At 35.8% G+C, this 26,669-nt stretch overlaps 1 protein-coding gene and 1 pseudogene across 2 annotated transcripts in view; one reads left to right on the top strand and one right to left on the bottom strand.

Moving 5' to 3' along the window:
* RAB3GAP1 (RAB3 GTPase activating protein catalytic subunit 1) overlaps window positions 1-26,669 on the top strand; it is a 116,546-nt gene that overhangs the window by 65,389 nt on the left and 24,488 nt on the right. For both annotated transcript variants that reach the window (XM_047722510.1, XM_047722511.1), the window contains exons 9-18: window positions 989-1,070; window positions 6,092-6,160; window positions 8,364-8,437; window positions 11,222-11,314; window positions 11,773-11,942; window positions 13,990-14,079; window positions 16,042-16,214; window positions 17,484-17,538; window positions 17,783-18,142; window positions 25,479-25,616. In XM_047722510.1, the coding sequence (XP_047578466.1) occupies window positions 989-1,070; window positions 6,092-6,160; window positions 8,364-8,437; window positions 11,222-11,314; window positions 11,773-11,942; window positions 13,990-14,079; window positions 16,042-16,214; window positions 17,484-17,538; window positions 17,783-18,142; window positions 25,479-25,616 (1,304 nt within the window). The remainder of the gene's footprint in view (window positions 1-988; window positions 1,071-6,091; window positions 6,161-8,363; window positions 8,438-11,221; window positions 11,315-11,772; window positions 11,943-13,989; window positions 14,080-16,041; window positions 16,215-17,483; window positions 17,539-17,782; window positions 18,143-25,478; window positions 25,617-26,669) is intronic.
* LOC125094930 (40S ribosomal protein S27-like) lies at window positions 2,162-2,402 on the bottom strand (annotated as a pseudogene).

Genomic DNA, 26,669 nt, shown 5'->3' with positions numbered 1-26,669 from the left:
GGAACTTTTAATTGAATGAAAACTTCTGCACAGTTATGGTCTAGTAATAATTTTTAGCTTATTTATAATATATGCTTATTACACATTTTGATGCTTTTAAAAATTCACATCTTATAATAAAGCTAGTCATTGCAATTTTTACTATTAAAAGCATTCTTTAGTTGGAAAATAGAATGATATTGACTTGAGAAAATTTACTGAATCAAGTAATTGAGCCATATTTAATGACTAATTTTAATTTAGTTAGGTTGTAGATAATTGTCAGACATGATTTAGCAAATCTGGGGAATATTCATAACTTAATAATAGACTTTAATTTGTAGAATTCCCATTATAGTGCAAATAATGAAAAGCAACCATCTGAATTATTTCAAAGAGAAGTAAATCTTTTTGATGTCTTTTAGAAGTGTTTATTAATTCTTTAAGAGGGGGTGGAGCTAAGGGGAGTGATTTACCTGCTACATTCTCCTCTAATCTCAGATATTATTCATAACAGAAAGGAAATTCTTTGTTGAACTTAAAGTATTTCCATGTACTACCAACTGAAATAAAAATTTGTTAATGATAACTAATTTGCCATTCAAAAATTATTGATAGCAAAACTGATGAATGTAGGTTGGTGATTAAATTTTTTAATACTTGAATAATCTTTCTTTTAGATTATATTAATCACATTCTTAGAAAATGCAAACAAATTACAGGATTAATATTCTCTCAAGCATTATTTAAGGAGTACTTCAAAAGGGTAAAATATAGAATGCTTGGTTTGAATGAAACACTGTACAAATAGAAATTAATTGTTCTTTTATTATAACATTCTGTTTATTGTAAATGCTTTTATTACAAGCAGTCTAGTTAGACTGTTTGCTCTCTAACTTTCTGTGTATGCTCTTGATAGAGGCACGTGTAAATCTATGCTCTCTCAATAAATTAAATTCTTATTTCTTCATTTTTTGCTGAGTAATGGAAAATTACTTCTTTTGCTTAGATATAGATGCCCTTGTAGGAGGAGAAGTTGGAGGCCTGGAGTTTGGCAAGTTACCATTTGGTGCCTGTGAAGACCCTATAAGGTGGGAATTTCAATCTATCATTTGAATTATGGGACTTTTTTTTTTTAAATAGATTTTATTTATTTATTTGACAGAGAGAGATCACAAGCAGGCAGAGAGGCAGGTAGAGAGAGAGGAGGAAGCAGGCTCCCCGCTGAGCAGAGAGCCCGATGCGGGGCTTGATCCCAGGACCCTGAGATCATGACCTGAGCCGAAGGCAGCGGCTTAACCCACTGAGCCACCCAGGCGCCCCATGGGACTTTTTTTTTTTTTTTAAGATTTTATTTATTTGAGAGAGAGAGCACATGTGCAGGAGCAGAGGGGAGGGGCAGAGGGAGAAGCAGACTCCCTGCTGATCAGGGAGCCTGATATGGGGCTCCATCCCACGACTCTGAAATCATGAGCCAAAGGCAGATGCTTAACTGACTGAGCCACTAAGGCGCTCAAGGACTTACTTTATAAATTCTATTAATACTGATTTTACTGTGCTTTATAGCCTTCCGGAATGAGTATAATACCAGAAGCAGACCTACACCTAACAATCTGTCCATTTGTTGTTTTTCCTCTGTAATTTAGAAATAAAAGACGCTTTCAAGTAATACATAAAATGTGTATATACCACTTTTTGATTATTCTTTATAGAAGTGATTCTTGGCCTGCTTTTTGGGAAACATTTTATATATTGAAAAGCACAGAGAATGTCATATATAACAAACTTTCATGTATTCATAACGGAGAATTAACAAATGTTTACATCTTTCCTGACCATTTTTTTCCAAATGTACAAATTAAGGCGTAAGTCAGACATCTTAGGTTACCCAACTGCTTTTCTAGAAGAGCTACTGAACTTGAAGAAAATTTTGCTTTATAAGAAAATGTAAGACTTGGAAAATTTAATCACTGAGAGCAAAATATTTGGAAAATATAAATAGTCCTGGTTCAGAAACTGTCTTATTTGTTTAAACTGTTTGGTTAATTAAAAAATATATATACACACATCCATACCTTCTTTTTTTTTTTCTCTTTCTTCCTTCCTTCCTTCCTTTCTTGGTATCAAAAATGTGATTATTGGTATGGTTTCCCACTCATCTTGATTCAGGGTGCTTTTAGTGCTAATTCTGTCTGAAGGATCATCCTTCTGTAAGCCTTGCTTTTCCTCCTGTAGGTTGGCAAAGGACAAGCAGCAGCCAATGCACAAAACTGTGCATGGCTAAAGATCATGGTGGTTTTGTAGCCTCGTGGGCACTTCATGTTCATGAAGTAGGAATTGGGGCTCTGCACCAGGCACCACTTCTTGTGCTTCCGAATCTTCTCTTCCAGGGACGAATGAAGGAGGTTCTATGCCAGTGCCATGTTGTTGTGGGGAGATTATCACGTCCACAAAGGGCATACATACATTCTTAATACTCTTACATAGAGGTGGGAGACGAACCATGAGAGACTGTGGACTCTGAGAAACAAACTGAGAGTTTCGGAAGGGAGTGGGGTGTGGGGATGGGAGAGCCTGGTGGTGGATATTAAGGAGGCATGTATTGCATGGAGCACTGGGTGTGGTGCATAAACAATGAATCTTGGAACACTGAAAAAAGAAAATAAAATTAAAAAATACTTTAAACTTAAAATCACTCAAGGAAAAATATAAAATAAGTATCTTTTGTAATATTTATTATATGTGCCAGGCACTATGATGAATTAGGAAGATATAGAAGTAAATAAAATATTTTGTGGCTTCTTGGCATTTATAGTCTGATTGAAGGAAATGGACAAAACAATCACCTAAATAAGTGTACAGTTACAAGCTGTGGGTACTTTGAAGGAAATGTACAGGTTATAATAACAGTAAAATGAGAAACTAATTTGGATTGGGATGCCATCAGGAAAGTGTTCTGAAAGGAAGGGTCTCAGTTAGGGAGGATTTAGCCAGGCAGAAAGACAGAGAATTACCATTGCAGGTTGAATGAAGAGCCTGTGTAATTGCAGGGAAGAGTTTGGCGAGTTTACCAGAGGATAAAGAGGGTGGCCATCATGGCATAGTAAACAAGGGAGAAATGGTGTATTTGTGGCCCTCCGGCTGGTTCATTCATTAGATTCTGCTTAGAGAAAATTTTAGGGAGAGAGAATAAAATTGACCTAGTAATAGACATGTGAAGGAATTAGTTATTAAATATTTCTTAATTTTAAATCACGATGAGGAATCAGCAAGAGAAATAGATGATCGAAGAAGAGTACAAAAATAATTTGGGGGTGAGATGGTATATTTGGTAGACTATTTAAATCACATTGTGGTTAGCAAATGCTGTGGGCATGCACAATGCTTTTAAAAAGGAATCTTTGATGGTAGAAGAGGAAATGAGGCATTTTTCAGTGTCCTCTCCTTGTCAAAGAAGTTGTTCTATAGTTAGAAGGCGAGGAGAAAACATAGTCGTAAAAGTTTAGGAACTAAATCTGAGGTTAATACCTAAATTATTTCAGAGCTTAGAGTTTTATTTTATTTTATTTTATTTTTATTTTATTTTTTTAAGGATTTTTTATTTATTTATTTGTTAGAGAGAGAGGGAGAGAGAGAGCATGAACACAGGCAGACAGAGTGGTAGGCAGAGGCAGAGGGAGAAGCAGGCTCCCCGCTGAGCAAGGAGCCTGATGTGGGACTTGATCCCAGGACGCTGGGATCATGACCTGAGTCGAAGGCAGCTGCTTAACCAACTGAGCCACCCAGGCATCCCAGAGCTTAGAGTTTTAAACTTGTAATCATTTATGTCCTTTAGTATCACGTATTGTCTAGTAATTTTTTTACCTTAACAATTTGTCTTATTATGAAAGTAATAAATTTATGCTAAGTAAGGGAAATTTAGAAAACATGAAAAGAGGCAAAAATCATATATTTGCTAGTCATGTTTCTTAGTTGTAAACTATAGTAGTCAACTGTGACTAATTCAGGCAAAAAATCATCTTACTGAAGAGGTACTTGGTAATACAGAGAGGTTTAATTGGGACCATTGTAGGGTCCAGCTCAGAAAATAGGCTTGAGTCAAGGGTGGCTAGTTGTCCAGTTATTATTATTATTTTTTAGTTGTCCAGTTATTAACCAAGGTTATACTATATTGTTATAAATTCTAGCCCTGTTATTACAGAGAATTCTAAAATGTGGAGTCCAGACTGGAGTTGCCAGTCAGTTGAGCACCACTGAAGATCAGAGAAATAAGTAATTGGTTCTTTTGGCTTCTTTACTCTCCAAACTTTACTCTCCAAGCAGTGGGTTCAAAATCTCAACAGGGAAAAAAAAAAAAAAAACTCACTAAATTGATAATCCCACTATTAGTAGATGGTCACTGATGACCGCTTGCTCTCTGCAAGACTCTTGAGTTCAGTGATTTGCTAGGAGGACTCACAGCATTTGATTGTGCTCATGGCTATAGTGACTACATTGAAAGGATATAATGTAAAAATCAGCAAAGGGAAAATGCACATAGGGTGAGGTCCTGAGCCAACCAAGGACCAGCTTCCTTTCCCAGTGTAGTCGCTTAGGACCTCTTAATTCTCGCAGCAGTGAATTTTGACAACATGTATGAAAGGCTTTCTACCAGGGAAACTCAGAGGCTCAATGTGTGGTGTGTTTATCTGAGGCTGGTGACTTAGGCACTCTCTTCATGTACCAGAAGGAAGGCAGGTGTTCAGCATAAACCATATTGTTTGCACCAGTAGTTGAGGCACAGTGAGCTACTCTTTTTTTTTTTTTTAATATTTTATTTATTTATTTGACAGAGAGAGAGCGCGCACAAGTAGGCAGAGAGGCAGGCAGAGAGAGGGGGAAGCAGGCTCTCCGCTGAGCAGAGAGCCCAATGCGGGGCTCAATCTCAGGACCCTGAGACCATGACCTGAGCTGAAGGCAGAGGCTTAACCCACTGAGCCACCCAGGTGCCCCACAGTGAGCTACTCTTATCAATGAATGATAGGAACCCCCTGAAATCTAAGTTCCCAGATGGCAATCCAAAGGTGAACCTTGCAGGTTGTCCTTTTTTAAGTATCAGGTCTGCTATGATAACTCTTTGCTTGGTATGTTTGTATATTTTATAAATGTATGTCATCCTCTATATGTTTGGTGGCTTGTTTTCTTTATTTTACATGCAGACTTTTTGGAACTTAAAATTTATCTATATTAAAAAGTCAGAGAACTAGGACCTGTGGACCAAATCTGGCCACTAGCTTATTTCTGTATCGCTTTTACATTTTGGGGGGTTTAGAAGAAAAAACTAAGAATGTAACAGAGACTGCCTGGTCCCAGAAGCTTAGAATATTTGCTCTGTGTTTGTTCGTAGAAAATGTTTATTAACCTCTGATCTATAACATGGTTTTTTCAAAATGAGATATAATTAATGTACCATATTCACCATGTAAAGTATACAACAATTCAGTGGTTTTGGTGTTTCCAAAGTTGAGCTATCATCATCATTTTCTAATTCCACAACACTTTCATCATCCCAAACAGAAACCCTTCACCTCTTAGCTGTCATCCCCCTGATCTCCCTAGGCCATCCAGCTCTAGGCAAATACTAATCTGCCTTCTTTCCTTATGGATTTGCCTCTTCCGGACATTGCATATGAATTGTGTTATGCAGTATGTGGCCTTTTGTGTCCGATTTCTTTCACTTAGCAGAATGTTTCTCAGGTTCGTCTCTATTGTAGCATGGTCAGTATTTCATTACTTTCAATTGGCATTGAATATGCCATTATATGGCTAATACCACATTTTATTTCTCCATTGATCAGCTGATAGATACTGGGGTTATTTACACTTTTGGGCTATTATGTATAGTATGTGTTTTTAATGTCTGCAAGGCATTAACTTCATATGGGTGTGCTGCCGTTTGCTAATAAACTGGTCATCTCCTGTTTTACTACATTATAAATAGCACCACTTTTAACATACTTCTATGTACATTTCTGGTTATTAGAACACAGTTCTAGAAGTAGAATTGCTGAGTCAGAGGATATACCTACACTATTAAAACTTTTGGATCTATTTTATGTTTTATTTGTTTCAGTGAACTCCATTTAGCAACTACATGGCCTCACCTGACTGAAGGTATCATTGTGGATAATGATGTTTATTCGTAAGTATGTTAAGAAGAGTATACTGAGATTCAGACATTTCAGTAGAATAAATTAACCACCAATTGGTTAGCAACTTTCCTTTTTCTATTAGTTTCTAATTAGGTTGTTTGATTTTTTACCTTTAAAGGTCACTTTTTAGGCTGATTAGACATGTATTAGAGATGTATTTTAAGCTGTTGACCCTGGGAATGTGATCTTTAGTTCAGGGATAATGTACAGTTTTTCATTTTTTAAGTTTTGTTTTAATTCCAGTTAATTAACATACAGTGTTCTATTAGTTTTAAGTATACAACATAGTAATTCCACACTTCCATACATGAACCTGTGCTTATCACAAGTGCACTCCGTAATTTCCATCACCTATTGAACCATCCCTCCTACCCTGAACAATCTCAGTCTTACTTTGTTTTAGCAAAGATATCTTTAAGCAGGGATACAGCTCATAATTCTGTTGAACTTTTCTTAGCTAGTTAGAAGCATTTGGTAAAATACTTTGAAGAGGTGATGGTCATTAGAGTATGTAGGAGTAATATTTGAACTTTAAATGTCATAAATAATGAAACATCCCAGTCATATACTCCTGTGCAATGGAAACAACTAAAAAATTATAGCAAACAATATCTAGAAAGAATGTAGAGAAAGAGGAACACGATTTTAGTATCTTCTCACACATGATGCAGAACAGTGAGAAGAAAGACACTTTTTTTGTTGTAATTAAAATAAGTGGGTTGTATTTGTTGATGATAAAAGTAATATGAGCTTTCTTAATCAGAAAAAAAATGGGTTGTATTTGTTGATAAAAGTAACATGAGCTTTCTTAATCAGATAATTTAGACAGATACAAAGAAAGAGATAAGGACTGCATGCAATCCTATTACTTAAGAAATGGCCAGTTAGCATTTTGGGGTGTATATTTTTTTTTTTAATTGAGATGTAGTAGGCATGTAACATTATATTAGTTTCACATGGACAACGTAATGATTCAATATTTTTTATGAGAACACATCTTTTTTTTTTTTTAAGATTTTATTTATTTATTTGACAGATAGAGATCACAAGTAGGTAGAGAGGCAGGCAGTGAGAGGAGGAAGCAGTCTCCCTGCTGAGTAGAGAGCCCGATGTGGGGCTCAATCCCAGGACCCTAGGATCATGACCTGAGCCAAAAGAGGCTTAACCCACTGAGCCATGCAGGTGCCCCTGGAACACATCTTTTTAAAATTTAAATTTATTGGGACGGCTGGGTGGCTCAGTTGGTTAAGCAGCTGCCTTCGGCTCAGGTCATGATCCCAGCGTCCTGGGATGGAGTCCCGCATCGGGCTCCTTGCTCGTCAGGGAACCTGCTTCTCCCTCTGCCTCTGCCTGCCATTCTGTCTGCCTGTGCTCGCTCTCTCTCCCTCTCTCTCTGACAAATAAATAAATAAAATCTTTAAAAAAATAAAATAAAATAAAATAAAATTTAAATTTATTGATTTGTTGTTTTATTGGGTATGTATCTTTACATATTGTATGCTAATAAATAAAGATCTGTGTTATTATTTTTAAAATTGCTGCATAATCCATTAAGTGGATGTATAATCTGTTTGAGAAAATAGGGCACATTTGATCTTGTGCAAATTTTAGTAGTCTGTTTTTACTGTTAGTGCTGTAAAAAACTGATTAAGATCATTGTGCATGCTTGCTTCTCATTTCTTTTTTACTGTTTTCTAAACTTAATTGTTTTATTAGATTATCAGTGTACATTGCCTGTTCAGAAAATTTTCATATGTAGGTTTTGATTATTCTGTTGTTTTTTTTTAAAGATTTTATTTATTTATTTGATAGAGATCACAAGCAGACAGAGAGAGGGGGGAAGCAGGCTCCCTGCTGAGCAGAGAGCCCGATGTGGGGCTCAATCCCAGGACCCTGGGATCATGACCTGAGCCGAAAGCAGAGGCTTTAACCCACTGAGCCACCCAGGTGCCCCTCTGTATTGTTTTGATTATGGTTTTTCTTTTTGTGTTTTTTTGTCTATAAACTTTGATTTCTTAAGATTCTGGGTTTTTTAAAACTTATCCAAATGGCCTGATCATCTGAATAACAGTAAGTTTAAGGGAGGCAAGATGGATTGCTTGTCCTTTTATATAATTAATTAGACTGAATTTTGATAAATTAATGAGTTGTACATTGTCATAATTAGGATCTTGTATTTGTTTTGTATTTTAGTGATTTGGATCCTATTCAGGCTCCCCATTGGTCTGTTAGAGTTCGAAAAGCTGAGAATCCTCAGTGTTTGCTGGGTAAGACATGCTTATGTTCCTTTCCTGAAATTATGTTCCTTCCCCACCAGTCTGCCCATCTTCCAAATTAGGAAGACTGAATGTATTCCTTATACTTTATTTCACCTATCAAAAGGGTACTTTTTTTTTTTTTTTTTACATTTGTGATCTTCTTGGTAAATACCACTAAAAAAGAAAACTTTGCCAACAGCAGTGAATCCTAAGTCTTGAATAGCACTAGCAGGATTTCTTTCTTGTCTTTTAGTTTTAAGCAGTCTACAGCTCAGAATTCTCACATATTTTCTCATGATCTAAGTTTTATTCTTCTAAGGCTTTTACGTCACTCCCTTTATTTCTTCTTGTGGCATTTTGCATCTTCCATTCTTGTTAGCGTAGCACTTTGTGCCTTTTGCCATCCTCTGGAGCTGTGGTATATGAAGGGAAGAGCACTGATTTTGACAATCTAATTATAGCCCTTCCATAGAGTTGTACCACATCTGGAAACCCATTTTCTGATAGAGGGAAAGAGGTGTAGAGGATCAAGTGAAATATTATAAATAGAAATAACTTCAAAAAATGTTGATTTTGCCTTCGAGTTAATGTTATTATATCCCATGGCTGGCATTTCTTTCTTTTATCATTTTTGTAGATGTGTGTCTTTCGTGAAGTCTTTTGAACCCATCTCCTCAACGAGTCTTTCCATCTTTTTCTCTCATATTTAGTACCTGCGAAGATAGTTCATTTCTGTTTTCACATAAGCCACCTTCACTCCATATAACCTGATATATTACCATCCAACTAATGGAGTTACTAAATATTTATTTATGACAGTAATGATGCATTTCTCTAAAGTATTATTTTCTTGAGTTCTTTAAAATTCATCATATGCTATTTATTAAATGCTAATTAGCACTTGCCATTTTTGCTAATTACATAATGGTGAATACAAAGATGTATAAGGTAAAATTCCTGCCATTTATGAGTTTGTCTTGAGGTATTTTTTAGGGAGACAGTGGAGGGTTAATATCAAGAGTTTAAGAATTGGTTAGACCTTATTCTAAATCCTAGGTCTGCCAGTTTGAACAAGTTTCATTAATTTCTTCAGGTCTCAGTACAATAGAGATAATAGTATATGCATAGAGTTATTGAGAGGATCAAATAAAATTATGTGTGTCTTTGTGTATCACATTTAATACAGTGCCTTTTATATAGTAAATGCTCAACAAATATTTCTCTTGTTAAATCATTGAATTATTAAGTTATTAAATTTATTTACTAAATTGTTTCCTAGTTCCGTATTGTTTCTCATCCACTGACTTCTGTGATAATTGCAGAGGACCTTAGAATTTAAGTATTCTCATTTTAATATTTTGTTCCATGATCCCACCCTATCTCTTTGACTTCATATGTTTATATGATGAGATTAAAGGATTATATAGTCATAGATAATTAACTAGAATCATATAGTTTATATGGTTGAATTATAAGATTATCTTACTTTTCTGAAGAGGTTCAGAAAGTGTTCTAGATTTATTCAGAACTGGTTGATGAATTCTAAAACTTAGATATACTTGCAATCTTGTATTGTCTAATAGTTTTGGCACTGGCAGTTCCTGTTAAACTTTAATTTCTTTGTACAAATGTCTCACTGCAGCTCTTCAGAAGATAGCCAACCTTTTCCCCTTATAATAATGATTAGGAAGTATACCATTAACATGAAAGGAAGCGAAGTGTATGATTAACATGCAGCTGAAGCTGAAATAACTATGCTACATGATTTCTTAATCCTCTAGAAACATATCTTCAGAATTTCTTTCTCTCTCTCTCTGTGTGTGTGTGTGTGTGTGTCTCTCTGTCTCTCTTTTTTTTGTGGCCAAAAAAAAATTAGATTTAGCCAGCTGGACTCAGGTTAGATGATCCCAGTGTTGTTGGCAACATCCAAAGCAATCATAGTCAGGAGCCAGTCAAACATACGCCTTCTCTCCATCAGGCTTAATCAAGGTGTTGACCTTGCCCACATCAGTGTCATAGAGCTTCTTCACAGCCTGTTTGATTTGGTGCCTGTTGGCCTTGACATCCACAATGACTATAAGTATGTTGTTGTCTTCTAGTTTCTTCATGGCTGACTCAGTTGTTAGGGGGACCTTGATGATGGCATAGTGATCCAGCTTGTTTCTCCTGAGGGCACTCTTTTGAGGATATTTGGGCTGCCTTCAGAGATGCAGTGTCTTGGATCATTGGAATGTACATAACTTGTGGATCCTTTTTTTTTGTGACTGTGGATGCCTTTCAGCACTGCTTTCTTGGCCTTCAAAGCTTTTACTTTGGCTTCTTTGGGAAGGGCAAGGGTTTTCTTCTTGGTCTTTGGCACCATCTTCGTGAAAGGATGAGAATTTCTTTTTAAATTTTTTTTAATGGACCCAGAATTCTAGAAGGGTGGCAGTTAAGGTGGCAATATGTGCATATAGTAATATTTTTGTTACTTCTACAACTCATTGAGAACAGATAATTATTTGTCTTCTTTAGGCACATAGTAAGTGCTTAATATTACTAGGTACTGTTACTTTTCCTTTCATTCTAGAAGGAATTCTAAGGAAAAACTTTTTTAATATCCTGGGACATGGAGAGAAGGGAAGAACAGGTTACTTTTGGAATGGGATTAATTTTTGTCTTGGGTGGAGAAACTGAATGGTTTCTTTTTCTACCATATCTTACTTAAAGCTTTTGTGAAAAGACGTGTATTTTAATTTGTAGTTCTGATTTCTTTTCGTTAAGTGTCAAAAATGAGTAATATTTTTTCTGTAGGTGATTTTGTCACTGAATTCTTTAAAATTTGCCGTCGAAAGGAGTCAACTGATGAGATTCTTGGACGATCCACATTTGAGGAAGAAGGGAGAGGTGAACTCTTTTCCTTTTTTTTTTTTTTTAAGTTATTTTCAAACATCTAACCCTTTTTCTTAGGCATTTTTCCAGTAATTTTTCATCTATTTTCACATTTGAATTAAGTTGGAAAAACAAGTTTTCATGGACTAGAGTACTACCATTTCTCTCCAGGCTATCCTCTGAGCTTAAAAATTAAGCACATTTAATAAGGGCTTTCTACCAAAAATGTAAGATATTTTGAAAAGCAGGGTTTTAGAGGTTTATTTTTAAACTTCTAGAGAGAAATAATTTGTGTTATACCTTTGTCATTATGGATGCATATAAAGCTGAATATGTGTCTTACAATTTTATAATTCTGAGGCCATATAACTCAGTGAAAAGAGTAACTAAAATATTTTATACAATCAACAATTTACTCATCATTTTAACTTGCTAAGGTTGGTGATACAATTTCTCTTCTATTCTTTTTCTAGAAATTGCTGATATAACTCATGCTTTGTCAAAGTTGACAGAGCCAGCACCAGTTCCAATTCATAAATTATCAGTTTCAAATATGGTACACACTGCAAAGAAGAAAATACGAAAACACAGAGGTGTAGAAGAGTCACCACTGAATAATGATGTCCTCAATATGATTCTCTTGGTAACTAAATGTAGTATCTTTCTATGTCTGTATGCATACTCATTTATTCATTATTGATCTGGTCCCTTCTAGGTGGTAGACACTAGATTGGGAATGTAAAATGAGTAAAACAAAGTGTCCACATTCAGAAAATTCCCACTAGTTTAATAGGAAGAAGGAAAGTAAACCATAGTTAACAATACCATGTTGCATGGGAGTAGTCTGGCAAAATGGCTGGGAGAACACAGCAGAGGATGTGTCTGTCTCTGTCTGGGCAGTGGGAATTAGGTCGTGAAGGTGTCATAAAGAAGGGCACTTGAGTTGCATCGTGAAGAGAAGGTTTTTGAAACAGAGGAATAGTGCTGAAATGTTGGGCTTCATCTTACAGTTTAGTATTATTTTAAGCAGAAGGTCAACATCAGAACTAGATTTTTGAAAGCTTCCTTTCACAAAAGTCTGGGGAAAGCTTTATGGTAAGTACTAGAAAGAGCTAAGGTGTCTCCTAGGTATAGAGTGGTGGAAGAGGCCCAGCCTGGGAACCCCACACACCATGGTTAATCCTGACTTATTGTACCATTTTGAGTAAGTCATTTAATTTCAGTTTTGTCATCTATAAATGAAGCTAATAAAACCCTGTTAGATTGTTTAGAGGATGAAAGGACCATCTATTAAACTGCCTGGTACATAATAGGCCTCTGGTAAATGATGGCTGTTCTTACTGTAATTGTAGGTATAATCATATTTCTGGCAATTTGTGCATTAAGATAGTCTTGGAAACAACCTTTTAGTAGTGCAATGAAAAAAATATTGGGCTTGGAAACTTGATGTTAATGTCATCCCAGCCATTAATCTGAATAAGACCCCTAACCAGATTTTAAGCTTGTATATTTGTAAGAAATGGGCAGTAATATTTACCTTACACAGTGGTTTTAGATTAGGATATTATTTGTAAGTGTACCTAGTAGTGGGGGTTGGTACAGAGTAGTTCCTCTAAATTTAAAAAAGTCTGCTGTAATATGTGGCATAGTATGCATAGTAGAAGGAATCACAAGTCAGCAGTACAACAAAACACTTGGGAAGAACAGTGCTAAAAGGACTGAAAATAAATTTCTGCAGAGAAGGCCCCTTCTTTTTTTTTTTTTCTTTAAAGGAGATTCCATGCTGGGAAGCCAAATGCAGGGCCTGAACCCACAACCCTGAGATCAAGACCAAGAGTCAGCTGCTTACCTGACTGAGCCACCCGGCCATCCTGGGAAGGCTCCTTCTTAAAAATATATTCTATATATCCTTAGAGATTTTATTCTAGTTATTATAGGCACTGGATTTTTTTTTTTTTTTTTTTTGGTCATTCCCACACATACATAAACAGGAACCATGTGGAAAAGATGAAATGGTCATTACAGGTTTAGACTACTTCCCACTTTCTAGGGGTATCTCGTAAAGTTATGGTCTTACATATCATATTCTTTTTTTTTTTTTTTTTAAAGATTTTATTTATTTGAGAGACAGACAGTGAGAGAGAGCATGAGCGAGGAGAAGGTCAGAGGGAGAAGCAGACTCCCTGTGGAGCTGGGAGCCGGATGTGGGACTCGATCCTGGGACTCCAGGATCATGACCTGAGCTGAAGGCAGTCGTCCAACCAACTGAGCCACCCAGGCGTCCCACATATCATATTCTTAATATAATGAACTATATAACTTCATAGAGCCTCATGGATATATGCATATTTAAAATTTTTCTCATAGGTTTTGTCTAATATTTTTTCAGAAATTTAATGACCATGGATAGTAGTGAAGAGATTTTGGTTTGCTTTGTTTAGTCTACAAAACCAGGTGGTTTTAAGAAAAATCTCTGATTTCTAAAATTGGCTTATCACTGAAACTCCATATTTTCAAAGAAAAGCAAAATGTTTGATAAAGTGTAGAGCCCACTGGCCGGTACTGTAAGCACATTGCCATTGTTTTAATAGCAAAACCATGAAAAAATAAAATGGTGTTTATATGGATTATGAATATTAACAAAGTAGGAAATTTGGTTTAAATGTGGGTTTTTTTTTTTTCTCCCTAAGTTCTTATTCCCTGATGCTGCTTCTGAGAAACCATTAGATGCAAGTTCTTCCACAGACAACAATAATCCTGTTTCAGGGAGTGAAGATTATGTAAGTTGGAGTTTAATATTAAAATATTTAAAATGCATTGAATTTCTAAGGGGTTGCTATATTGCTAGTTTAGTAGCATAAGGACTTTTTATTTTTTAATTTAATTTTTAAAAATATTTATTTATTTATTTGAGAGAGAGAGCAGGCTCACACTCATATGACCAGGTGATGGGGGCACAGAGGGTAGAGGGAGAGAGAATCTTCAAGCAGACTCTCTGCTGAGCACAGAGCCCAGTGCAGAGCTCTATCCCAGGGTCCTGAGGTCTTGACCTCAGTGAAAATGAGGAGTTGGCTACTTTGGGGTGCCTGGGTGGCTCAGTTGGTTAAGCATCTGCCTTTGTCTCAGGTCTTGATCCCAAGGTCCTGGGATCGAGCCCCACATCAGGCTCCCTGCTCATCAGGGAGTCTGCTTTTCCCTCTGCCCCTGTCTCTTCCACTTGCTCATGCGCGCACTCTCTCTCTCTCTCTTTCCCTCTCTCAAAAAAAAAAAGGAGGAATTGGCCACTTTACCTACTGAATCACCCCAGGCTCCTCAAGAATCTTTTTATTTTAAAAATCGCCTTGGGGGGGTACCTGGGTGGCTCAGTGAGTTAAAGCCTCTGCCTTTGGCTCAGGTCATGATCCCAGGGTCATGGGATTGAGCCCTACATCTGGCTCTCTGCTCGGCGGGAGACTGCTTCCCTTCCTCTCTCTCTGCCTGCCTCTCTGCCTACTTGTGATCTCTGTCTGTCAAATAAATAAATAAAATCTGAAAAAAAAAAAGTTAAAAAAAAAAACCACCTTAGGAAAGCTTGAGTAGAGATCATGACCTCCACTCAAATTATGATACATTGACCATACATATGTATTTTGGGTGGCAAAAACTTTTCTGGAAACAGTGAAAAAATAAGTATATTGTGTATGATTGTAGGATTTCCCTCATTTTAGACTTTTTATACAATTATCAAATTGATGTTTTGCCATTGTTTCTTCTCTGTATTTCAAAACCAGTGAGTGGAACACTTTTTAATGAAATAAAATGTGTAAAATGAAGCAAAATTTTCATGTGTTCCTTATCTAGGTCTTTAATAAATTGAGAAATGAGATGTTTAAGAGGCATAGAGATAAATCAAACTATTTTCAGTGGTTACTTTGGGAAGTAGATTTCATGAAATAAGGAAAAGCAGAGGCTTTATATTTTCAATTTATATAGTTCTGATTTTATGTTTCTGATTTTGATAATAAATGTATACTCATAATTAAAAGATTTTAAGGGGTGCCTGTGTGGATCAGTTTCATCTGCCTTCGGCTCAGGTCATGATCCTGGGGGTTCTGGGAAGGAGCCCCACGTCCTGCGTCCTGCTCAGCAGAGTTTGATTCTCCCTCTCCTTCTGTCCCCCTTCCCCCACACTCATGTTCACACATGTATGTGCTCTCTCTTTCGTGTTCTCTCTCCCAAATAAATAAAACTTTAAAAAAATAAAAGATAAAAAAACCCCATATTTGGAATACATCTTGAAGCTCCCACAGAAGAAATTGAAAGTTGTGACTTTAGCTTTTCTAAACTGTAGCATCAGTCTTTTGATCCTTGCAGAAATTTTGAAAACACGGTACTGCCTAAGAACAATTTAGATAGTAATGTATTAAGCTTTTAATAAAAGGTAGTTTGGTAGAATAGGTTAATTTTGGTATTAATATCTCTCCCCACACAGTTTTTGATTATACCTGCAAATATTTTTTTTAAGAGATTTTATTTATTTATTTGACAGAGAGACGGAGATCACAAGTAGGCAGAGAGGCAGGCAGAGAGAGGAAGGGAAGCAGGCTCCCCACTGAGCAGAGAGCCCGATGCAGGGCTGGATCCCAGGACCCTGAGATCATGACCTGAGCCGAAGGCAGAGGCTTAACCCACTGAGCCACCCAGGTGTCCCTGCAAATATGTTGTTAACAAGTTTTGCTTTGTTTCTGTTTTGTTAAATCCAGAATCTCTACAATCAGTTCAAATCTGCACCATCTGACAGTTTAACATACAAATTGGCTTTGTGTCTTTGTATGATCAATTTCTACCATGGAGGATTAAAAGGAGTGGCACACCTTTGGCAGGAATTTGTTCTTGAAATGCGTTTCAGATGGGAAAACAATTTTCTGATTCCAGGGTAAAAATTTCAATTTTCGTTTGTATATGTAGGTTTTTTGTTTGTTAGCACAATTAGTCTTTTGACCCATTAATTTTCCTCTTCTAGGAAATCCACCCTAAGAAAGTGTTAATAAACTTTGGACATGATTTATACTCAAAGGTGTTCACTGTAACAAATTTGTAATAGGGGAAAAACAGTGAAGCGGCCTAAGTACAAACATAAAAGAATGGTGTAAATCATGATTTATGTATACAATGGAAAGTTAATGGATCCATTACAAGTTGTTGTCTTTTTTTTTAAGAATCTCTAGTAACGTAGAAAATGATCATAATATTTGTAGTAAAGTAGAATATAGTATTTTGTATACCAAGTGCTTTCAGTTTTGCTGATCTATATTTATAGAAACTTAATGGGGAAGAAATAAAGCCAAATGTTAACAGCAGTTTTTCCCAGGTGTAAAATTATATTTCTTTTTGTCTTTTATACATTTATATATTTTTCTAAGTCTTTTGTAGTGAACGTAAATTCTTATTTGTGTGTGTGTGTGTGTGTGTGTGTGTGTGAACGTAAATTCTTACAGTTGAAAAGAAAACTATTTTAGAGTTTGTAAGTTCAGATACTCAATATTATCTGTAATTTTGGGGGGGAATTTATGTTGACATTTCACTTAATGCAGTAGAAGAGTTTAGTTCCCATGTATTTCAGTAATGCATAAGTTACTGCTCATCTACATATACTAAGGCAGAATTATGATATTAGTAATATAAATTGGTGATTGAGCGAAAAATATTTACTTCTATTTTATTTGCCAGTCTCTGCTTAGCTGGATTATTTCTTGGCCAATTTTTGGGAATTTAGTGGTTTAGAACTAGAGGCAGTTCAGGCTCCCCTTGGCAAAAGAGAGGTGAAAATGAATGGTTTTTAATATTGAGAACCCATTATAATCATTGAGAACTGAATATGTAATCTAATCTGTTTTGTATGGTGTGAAATACTGTATGCTAGCTGAATCCCTGGGGTGGATTTAGAGACATTTCTTCATTTTAAGTTTCCCTTGAGAGCTATTATTACTTTGCTTTTATACTTTGAAAAATATATTTGCTGTTGGTGTACAAGGAGGATAAAATAAATTTTGATTTCTTATTCTTATTTGCCCCATCTTAGTTATCCTACGTATTGAAATCTAGTTTTGATTTCTTATCAAATGGCTGAAATTTATAGTCATATAAGAAATTTGCATACCTGGAGCCATTTTACTAAAACTTTTCCCACTGCTTTATTTGATAGATTAGCAAGTGGACCCCCAGATCTAAGATGTTGTTTACTACATCAGAAACTACAGGTAAAGATTTCCCAATGACAGTATCTAAATATGGTCTTAATTTATTGGAGTTTATTCTAATACTAAATATAGTAATGAATTATAGGCTAGTCTCGTCATGCTGCTGTAGGTTATTTGTAGTCACTGTCATTCACAACAGGGTCCAGGGAAGGGGTGGAGTAGGCAAATTAAATATTGAAGAAGTGGATAGATTTTTATTTTACTTAACTAATTTAAATATAAATGTTATTTCTGTTTTCTTAAGATGTTAAATTGTTGTATTGAAAGAAAGAAGGCCCGTGATGAGGGGAGAAAGACAAATACTTCAGATATGCATCCAGGGGATGCTGGAAAAGCTGGAGATCAGCTGGGGCCAGATAATCTAAAAGATACGGATAAGGAAAAGGGAGAGGTAGGAAAATCTTGGGATTCTTGGAGTGACAGTGAAGAAGAATTTTTTGAATGCCTAAGTGATACTGAAGAACTTAAGGGAAACGGACAAGAGAGTGCCAAGAAAGGAGGGCCTAAGGAGATGACAAGCTTAAAACCAGAAGGACGACTATATCAGCATGGAAAACTCACACTGCTACATAATGGAGAACCTCTCTATATTCCAGTGACCCAGGTAGGATATGGACTGGCTCTTTAAGTTTTAATTGTTTTTATTTTGTTGTTTATATCTTCATTCTAGTAGGGAATGATTGCTTTGGGTAGGAGCAATTCTTTAAATAAGCTATGTTCAAAGATCTAAGATTTCAAATCTAAATAAACTATTGGGGCTTTCAGGTATTATCATTTCTGAAATTGAGAAATGTTTTAAAGTTAGAGTAGATAGTACTTCATCATGGTTAAGGTGATATGTTATTTCTTAAAATGAGTGAATACACAGAAACAAAACCCAAAAATAGAGATGGAACAAAAGTAAAAACCCTTTAATTTATTTGATTAGTTTTGTCTGTTCAAAAATACAGTTCGAAGCCACTTTACACCATTAGGAAGTAGAACAGCAACAGTTTAACACCTAAGGAAGAACAGTAGTTCCACTGGGTTATTTTTACATAAGTACGTGAATATATTTTATTGTGAAAAACTCAATCTAGAAAAAATAAAAGCCACTACTTACTAGTAGCTCACATCTCTAGAAGTAGCTATTGTTACTGGTTTGGGTTATAATTCCTTATACCTGTCACTATATATTGATATATATTGATGTATATATATATGTGTGTATACATAAGATACATAGTTTTGTGGATTTTTTTGGTCTGGACTTTGTTTTTTTAGGATTTTATTTATTTTAGAGAGAGAGAGAGAGTAGTGGGGAGGGGCAGAGGAAGAGGGAGAAAGCAGACTCTCATTGCTCAGCTCCATCTTAAAACCCTGAGATCATGACCAGAGCTGAAACCAAGAGTCAGAAGCTCAACCAACTCTGGCACCCAGGCGCCTCTTTTTTGTTTGTTTTTAATTGTATGCATTGTTGTACAACTTTTTGTTTAACCTAGTATGTCTTGGAGATCTTTCCATGTCATTACATGTAGGTCTAGTTTATTCCTTTTTAATTGCTGCATAATATTTCATGGCATAGAAGAGACATAGTTTTTTTAACCATTCCCTTCTTAATGCACGGTATGTTATTTGCTAGTTTTTGCTATTCTAGTGCTACAGTACAAACTCTTGCAGTTTTTCACATATTGTGTGTTCACACTGGAATAATTTTTCTTTAAAGACTTTATTTATTTGAGAGAGAGAAAGAGAGAGCACACAGAGGGAGAATGAGAGGGAGAGCAGACTCCCCGCTGAGCAGCGAGCCCAATATGGGCCTTGATCCAAGGACTCTGGGATCATGACCTGAGCCAAAGGCAAATGCTTAATTGACTGAGCCACCCAAGCACTCCCACATATGAATGTTTCTTAAGGAAGAAGATAAGAAAAGGATTTGCTAGATAAGCAGATACACACATTACAAAATTTCTGTTCAAAAAGGCTGTGCCTTTTTAATACTCTGGTCACTGGTGCATATATAGGAATGAGGGAATACTATTCTTTTTTTTTTTTTTTTTAAAGATTTTATTTATTTATTTGACAGAGAGAAATCACAAGTAGGCAGAGAGGCAGGCAGAGAGAGAGAGGAGGAAGCAGGCTTCCCGCTGAGCAGAAAGCCCGATGCGGGGCTCGAACCCAGGACCTGGGATCATGACCTGAGCCGAAGGCAGCGGCTTAACCCACTGAGCCACCCAGGCGCCCCGAGGGAATACTATTCTTTACTCAACTTCCCTTTCTCAGTTCCTTCCTCACACAAACCTGTATTGAGTGCCTAATATATGCCAACCACTATTCTAGAACTTGGAGATTTAGCAGTAGACAGTAAGGTTCTTGTACTCATAGAACTTATATTCATATTTTATTTAATTTTTTATAAGTAATTGATGTTACCAGTCATGTAAATTTTTACCACTATAATGGACAAAGGTAGTATCTCTATGTTTTAGATTGTTTTCTCTGATTTTTTTATGAACTTAAGCATCATTTAGTACGTTTATTGGCCATCTTTTTCTTTAACTTCCCTGTCATTTTTCCTTTAGGTTGCTGACCTGTTCTTGCTGACTTATATCAGTCCTTCATATTTTAGATATAGATTCTTTGTTATATATGTTGTACATGTTTTCTCCTGTCATTTAAAAGACATTTGCTTATTTATTGATTTATAAACTGTATATAAAGTATACAAATCTTAGGGCTACTGCTGGTGAGCTTTTTCATTTTTGAAAACTCAGGTAGCTACCATCCAGATCATGATGTGGAAAATTCTCATCATCCTAGAACAATACTGATGAATAGAAGTTTCTGTGAAAACAGAAATGGACATTTTCTGTCTATCCTGTCCAGTACTATAGCTATTACCTATTTGTGGCCATTGAGTGCTGAAGGGTGGCTAATGCAACTGAGGAACTGATTTTTTTTTTTAATTTACTAAATTTACTTAAATTTAAATAGCCTGGTATATTGGATAGCATAACCCAGTACTCCCCTCCAGGTAAGTTTTTTTCTGACTTTATCACTATAGGTTAATTTTTGTCAGTTTTTGAATCTCAACCATGCAATTATGTTCTGCTTACTCTTTTGTATATAAACTCAGCAGTCATGCATTTCTTACTCTTGCATTGAGCCTTTTTTAAACTACCATGTGTGAGATTCATCCATGTTGTCACATGAGTCATTATTTGTGTGTGTGTTTTATTACTTTATAGTATTCTGTTATGTGAACATGCCATAGTTTGCTCATCCATTCACCTGCTGATGGAATTTGAGTTGTTTATAGTTTGAGCTATTACAAATACATGAACATTCTTTTAAGTGTCTTTTGGTGAATGTAGGCACTCATTTTCTTTTAGATACATTTCTAAGAGTAGAATTGTTTTTGCCATATGGTAGAAATATGTTTTTGTTTTAGTAGATATTGCCACATGGTCTCCCCCAATGGTTGAATAGTTTATATTCCCTCCAACAATGTATAACAATTGTTGTTGATTCCACATAATCCCTAACATTTGGTGTGTCACCAGTCCCAGGTTTGATGACTTCCTAGGAGGACTCACAGGACTCAGCATATAGTTGTGCTCATAGCTATAATTTATTATAGTAAAAGGATACAAAGCAAAATCAGGAATCGGAAGTGGCCCATGGGACAAAGTTTGGAAGATATCACACAGGCTTCTAAGAGTCCTCTCCTAGTTTGGTCACACAGGATATGCCTAATTCTCACTCCAGCAATAAATTATGATTACATGTGAAATGTTGTCTACCAGAGGGAGTTTTTAGAGGGTCAGTGCTCCAAGGTTTTACTTGGAGGGCTGGTCACATTGGCACCCTTCACCTAGCATGTACCTTAATTCCAGATTACCAGAAGGAAAGCAGGTGTTCAGCATAAACCATATCATTTGCACAAATAATTTAGGCACATTGTGCCATTTTTATCAGTTCTGAGTATGATGGGGACCCTGTCAGAATCCAAGTTTCTAGATGCCAGCAGAGGGTCAACTTTGCAAACAGGCCTTTCAGAGGCTAGCAGTCTGAAGTCTGCTATGTTGAGACTTCTCTGAATGCTTGATTATTTCAGTCATTTTAATTTTGGGCTTTTTGGTGGGTATGTAGTAGTATCTCATGTTTTTACATTTCCCTGGTGAGTGATGCTCCTTAATACATTTTCATATATTGTGTTTTATATATTGTCCATTTGGCTGTCTCCTTGGTGAAGTACTTATTCAGAATCTTTGCCTGTTTTTTAAAAGTTGGGTTTTTTTTTGTATTGTTTTGCTTTGTTTCTTCATATATTTTGTACGAGTTTTTAGCCAGATATATATATTATAGATAACTTCTCCAATCTATGGCTTGTCTATTCATTTTCTTAATGATGCCTTTTGTTGAATAGGCATTCTTAATTTTAATAAAGTCTGAGTTGTCAATGTTCTTCTTATGTGCATAGTGCTTTGTCTCCCTTTTAAGAAATCTTTTTCTACCCTAGTGTCCTGGAGATAGTCTCTTATGTTTTCTTCTGCAAGCTTTATTGTTTTACCTATTGCATTTATATTTGTGACCCACCTCAGATTGACTGTGTTTGGTATGAGGAAAAGGTTGATTGTCTTTTCTCTATAAGGATATATAATTATGTTCCAACACCATTATTCAAAAGAACTGCTTTTTCCCACAGAAATGGCAGTAGCGTCTTTGTTGTAAATCATATGATCTTACGTGTTTTGGTCTATGTCTGGACTGTTTATTCTCTCCACTACTCTCTATCCTTGTACCAATAAGGTACTATATTACTGTAACTTACAGTCTTTCTGTCTTGTGGTATAAATCTTTTAACTTTGTTCTTCAAGATTATCATGGCTGTCCATTGCATTTTTATGTAAATTTGAGTATCAGCTTGTCATTTTTCACAGTACAAAATAGTCCTGCTGGGATTTTTATTCCATATTGCATTGAATTTATAAATTAATTTAGGGAGAATTGACCTCTTAACTATTTTGAGTCCCATGACCATGAAATACCTTTCATTTTATTTAAGATTTCTTTTACTTTCCCTTATCAGTGATTTATAGTTTTCAATGTAGAGGTTTTGCACATCTTTTATTAGATTTAATTCATAGTCTTCATTATTTCTTAATTGTTATAAATGGCATTTAAAAAATTCCATTGAGGGGCGCCTGGGTGGTTCAGTCGGTTGAGCGGCTGCCTTCGGCTCAGGTCATGATCCCGGACTTCCGGGATCGGGTCCCACATCGGGCTCCCGGCTCCTTGGGGAGTCTGCTTCTCCCCCTGACCTTCTCCTCTCTCATGCTCTCTCTCATTCATTCTCTCTCAAATAAATAAAATCTTAAAAAAAAAAAATTCCATTGAAATTTTTCCCCCCAAAATGTAGAAACAGTTGATTTTTGCATACAGACTTTGGATGTAGCAATCTTAGCACATTTACATATTATTTCCTGCAGTTTGTAGATTATTTGGAGTTTTCTGTATATATACTCATGCTGTCTGTTAATATAGACAATTTGAATTTTGATTTTCCAACCTTTATACTTTTTAATTCTTTTTCATACTTTATTGTACTGGACCACCAGTACTGTGTTGATTAATGTATGGATACCTGCTCTTGCTCTCAATTTCAGGAGGAAAACATATAATAATCGTTGAGTGTATCTGATGTTGTTATCTTTTATCATATTAAGGAAGTTCTTTCCTATTCCTGGTTTTTGAGGGTTTTTAATCATGAACAGGTGTTATATTTTATCCAGTGCTTTTCTGCATATTGAGTTTATCATTAAGCTAATCATGAATTTTAAGTGAAACAGCACATAATAAGTGAACACAGTGTTTAGTACACAGTAAGCACTCAGTTTTTACTTTTATTCTTCTGAGCACTTTTTCTTATAAGACATAAGTGGCTAGTATTGCTTCTCAGGATGCAAGGATTTACTTAAAAGTTTGTAAGCAGTTTGTATATATTTTTTTAAGATTTTATTTATTTATTTGACAGAGAGAGATCACAAGTAAACAGAGAGGCAGGCAAAGAGAGAGAGAGGAGGAAGCAGAGTAGCTCCTACCTAAGGAAGAGACTGAAGGCCTCTGCTCTTGTTCATATAATTTTTTAATTTGTGGTATTTGATATCAGAGGGAGGTTATAATTAAAACCTAACTATTTTGTTTCCAATTGCTAGCTAACATTTATTGAATATGTGCCAGGATTTTTTTCTTCACAAGAAAGAGTCACAGAGAGCTTGAGTGATTGTCCAGGGTCCTAGAGCTGGGATTCAAGCATAGGAACGTTGTTTCTAGAGCCCAAGCTCTTAACCACTGTGTCATATTGCCTTACCTATTATTACTCAACCCTGAGTTATCAGTGTGAGACTTTAAATGTGATGCATGTTCATTTTACATAAAAGAAAACAAAAATTTGTAATTCTATAATCCACAGATGATCACTGGTAGAGCAGTTTCTTTCCATTTCTCCTTTATCAAACAATTTTCCTATTATTGTACATCGAGATTCTTTCCATTTATCGCACTATTATAAGTAATCCTATGGTGCTATTTCTAGAAGTGGATTATTGGGTCAGAGAGCATGATCATTAATGCTGTGTATTGATTCCCAGATTGTCATCTAGAAAAGTTTATACATTATGTTCTCTTCAGCAGTGTGTGAAAGTGCCCCATTTAGGTTTGTTTCAAAAATGAGGATAGTAGAAGAAAAGTTATTTTCCTTTGTTTTTTGTTTTACCATGCTCTTAATTTATTTTTGACAGATATTAGTGAAAATTATTTATCTTTGTGGCAGTGGTTCTCAACTGGGGAGTGCTTTTTGCCCCCCAGGGATATTTGGTAATGTCTGGGAACACTTCTGATTGTCATGAGGTGGAGTAGTGCTATAGCCCTCTAAAAGGTAGAGACAGTAGATGCTGCTAAACATCCTACAATGCATAGGACAGGCTCACCACAAAGAATTATCCTGTCTAAAATGTCACTAGTGCTGGGGCTCTAAAACCCTGCTTTATAGTAAGCTCTTTAAATCTAGAAGGAATGTATTTATTGGCAAGATGCTCTGAACAGTTATTTCTGTTGGGCTTTATGTTACTATCTAGGAATAGAAAAGTTGATTTTTTTTTTTTTTTTTTTTTTTGGCTTTAACAATAAAGCAGGCAAGTTTTGTTTGGTTAGTCTTTGGATTGTTGAGTGCTTCATATTTCAGATATAAAAGCTAATGGAATCAGTTCTTATAGAACTTTCCTAAGAGCCTTTGAACAGCTTGGAATGTTCAGAATGATTCTATAGTTGTGTCTTCCTTTAGGTTTGCCTTAGCTTCTTTTTTATTTGGGGTTACCATTAAAATCTATAATGTCTCTGATTCTCAAAATAAAAGTCCAAAAACTTCTTGTGGGAATTAGTAATTAGAATATTTTTAGAACCTATACTCAAAGCAGCTTTTCCAACATAAAACTTAGTTATTTGGGGTCTTTTAGTTGGGATTCAATTAATTTGCCTTTATTTTAATTTTTGTATTCATCAAGTTTTTTTCTCTTACGAGTTACAATAAAAGCCTGGTTGTAACTGTGATGGCATATATAAGCATATCGTTAAGACTTCACTTCTTAAAATTAAGAGGCAGGAAAATGTTCAGTGCACCCAGATTCCTCTGTCTTTTATTAATCCTGTCAAGGGAGACATGATAATCTTATTTGTTGTGGGGAGGGGGTCCTGAAAGTCATATCTATTATTAATTTGTTAATTTTTTATGTGGGTTCCAAAAAACTTGTGAATTTCTCTAAATTCTTTTAAATACAGATCTTGTGACTGCTAGAGCTGATATAATTGTTGTCTTCTATTTTTATAGTTCTGCTTTTTCTAAAAAAAAAAAAAAAAAAAAAGCAAGCTATTCATGAGGTTTGTCCTTTTGTGCTTCAAAGGAACCAGCACCTATGACAGAAGATCTGCTAGAAGAGCAGTCGGAGGTTCTGGCTAAATTAGGTACATCAGCAGAAGGGGCTCACCTCCGAGCACGCATGCAGAGTGCCTGTCTGCTTTCAGATATGGAGTCTTTTAAGGTGGGTCACACTGTCAGAGCTTGGGAGTCTATTTTGAGCTATTTTGGGATAAAGCTGTGAAAGTCACTCTCTAAAGTGGTGTGAAGGCCTGAATGTCCTTTTTATTAAACGTTTTGATTTCTTAGTAGTTAACAACAACCTACATTTATCTCCTAAAGGTTGTAGCCAGACTTGCTTCTTAAATTTAAAAAAAGAAAAGAACAATCTTTGAATTGTAGTCAAAACTTGAGAATTGAATCATTTCTTTATGTGCTTTGGAATGTTTTTCTTCTTTGTGTGTGTTTAGCCAATTTAATGCTAAACCTTTAGGATTTAATATAGGCTGCTTCATTCAACAGACCTTTTGCTTGCCTACTTTGCGACTTGTTGTGTGATTAGATAAGTAGGAAATACAGTGCTTATCCTCCGTTACAGTCTGTTGAAGCTGTGGAGGGAGATCTATGTAAATAATAACGTGATATTCACTTATGAAGGCAGTGTCAGAAAGGTGACTGACTTTATTGAGTGGGTCATGGAGGGTTTCTCAGAAGAGTCACCTTTTAGGATGAGTGGGCATTTTTACATGGAGAAGATTATTTTAAGCTTAGATATAGGCCTGTATTAGAACATAGAGGATTCAGAGAATAGTGACCTTTAGCTTACTAGCTTAAAACCCCAGGGAGGAAAAAAGGTCTTTTGTTTTTGAATTACTTATTCTTGAAAGCCCAGGTAAAACCATGTATATTAAAAACAACAACAACAAAACAACCAAGTGGGTAGTCTAGGGGGCCGTAGGCTTTCCTTGTGCCTCCTGCTAATAACTGCAACTGTCTCTCATACCCAGATTTTCCTCCTTGACCTGCTGCTACCTCTAATGGCCTCCATCTCCCCATTCTGTAGCTTCCAATCAGTCCTGCTTTCATACTATATGCCAGCCTGAGTTTGATTTTTTTTTCCAATATAAATATCCTATGAAAACCGATGTCACTTTTATCTTTCCTGTTAGCAGATTTTAGTAAGAGTAAAAGGAAATGATTTTATTCTCTGCTTATTTCCCCCATCTTTACCAAAAGA

Source organism: Lutra lutra, chromosome 3 (genome assembly GCF_902655055.1).
Source record: "Lutra lutra chromosome 3, mLutLut1.2, whole genome shotgun sequence".
Classification (NCBI taxonomy): domain Eukaryota; kingdom Metazoa; phylum Chordata; class Mammalia; order Carnivora; family Mustelidae; genus Lutra; species Lutra lutra.
The sequence above is the reverse complement of the archived record's forward strand: the minus strand, read 5'-3'. Positions and strand labels throughout refer to the sequence as shown.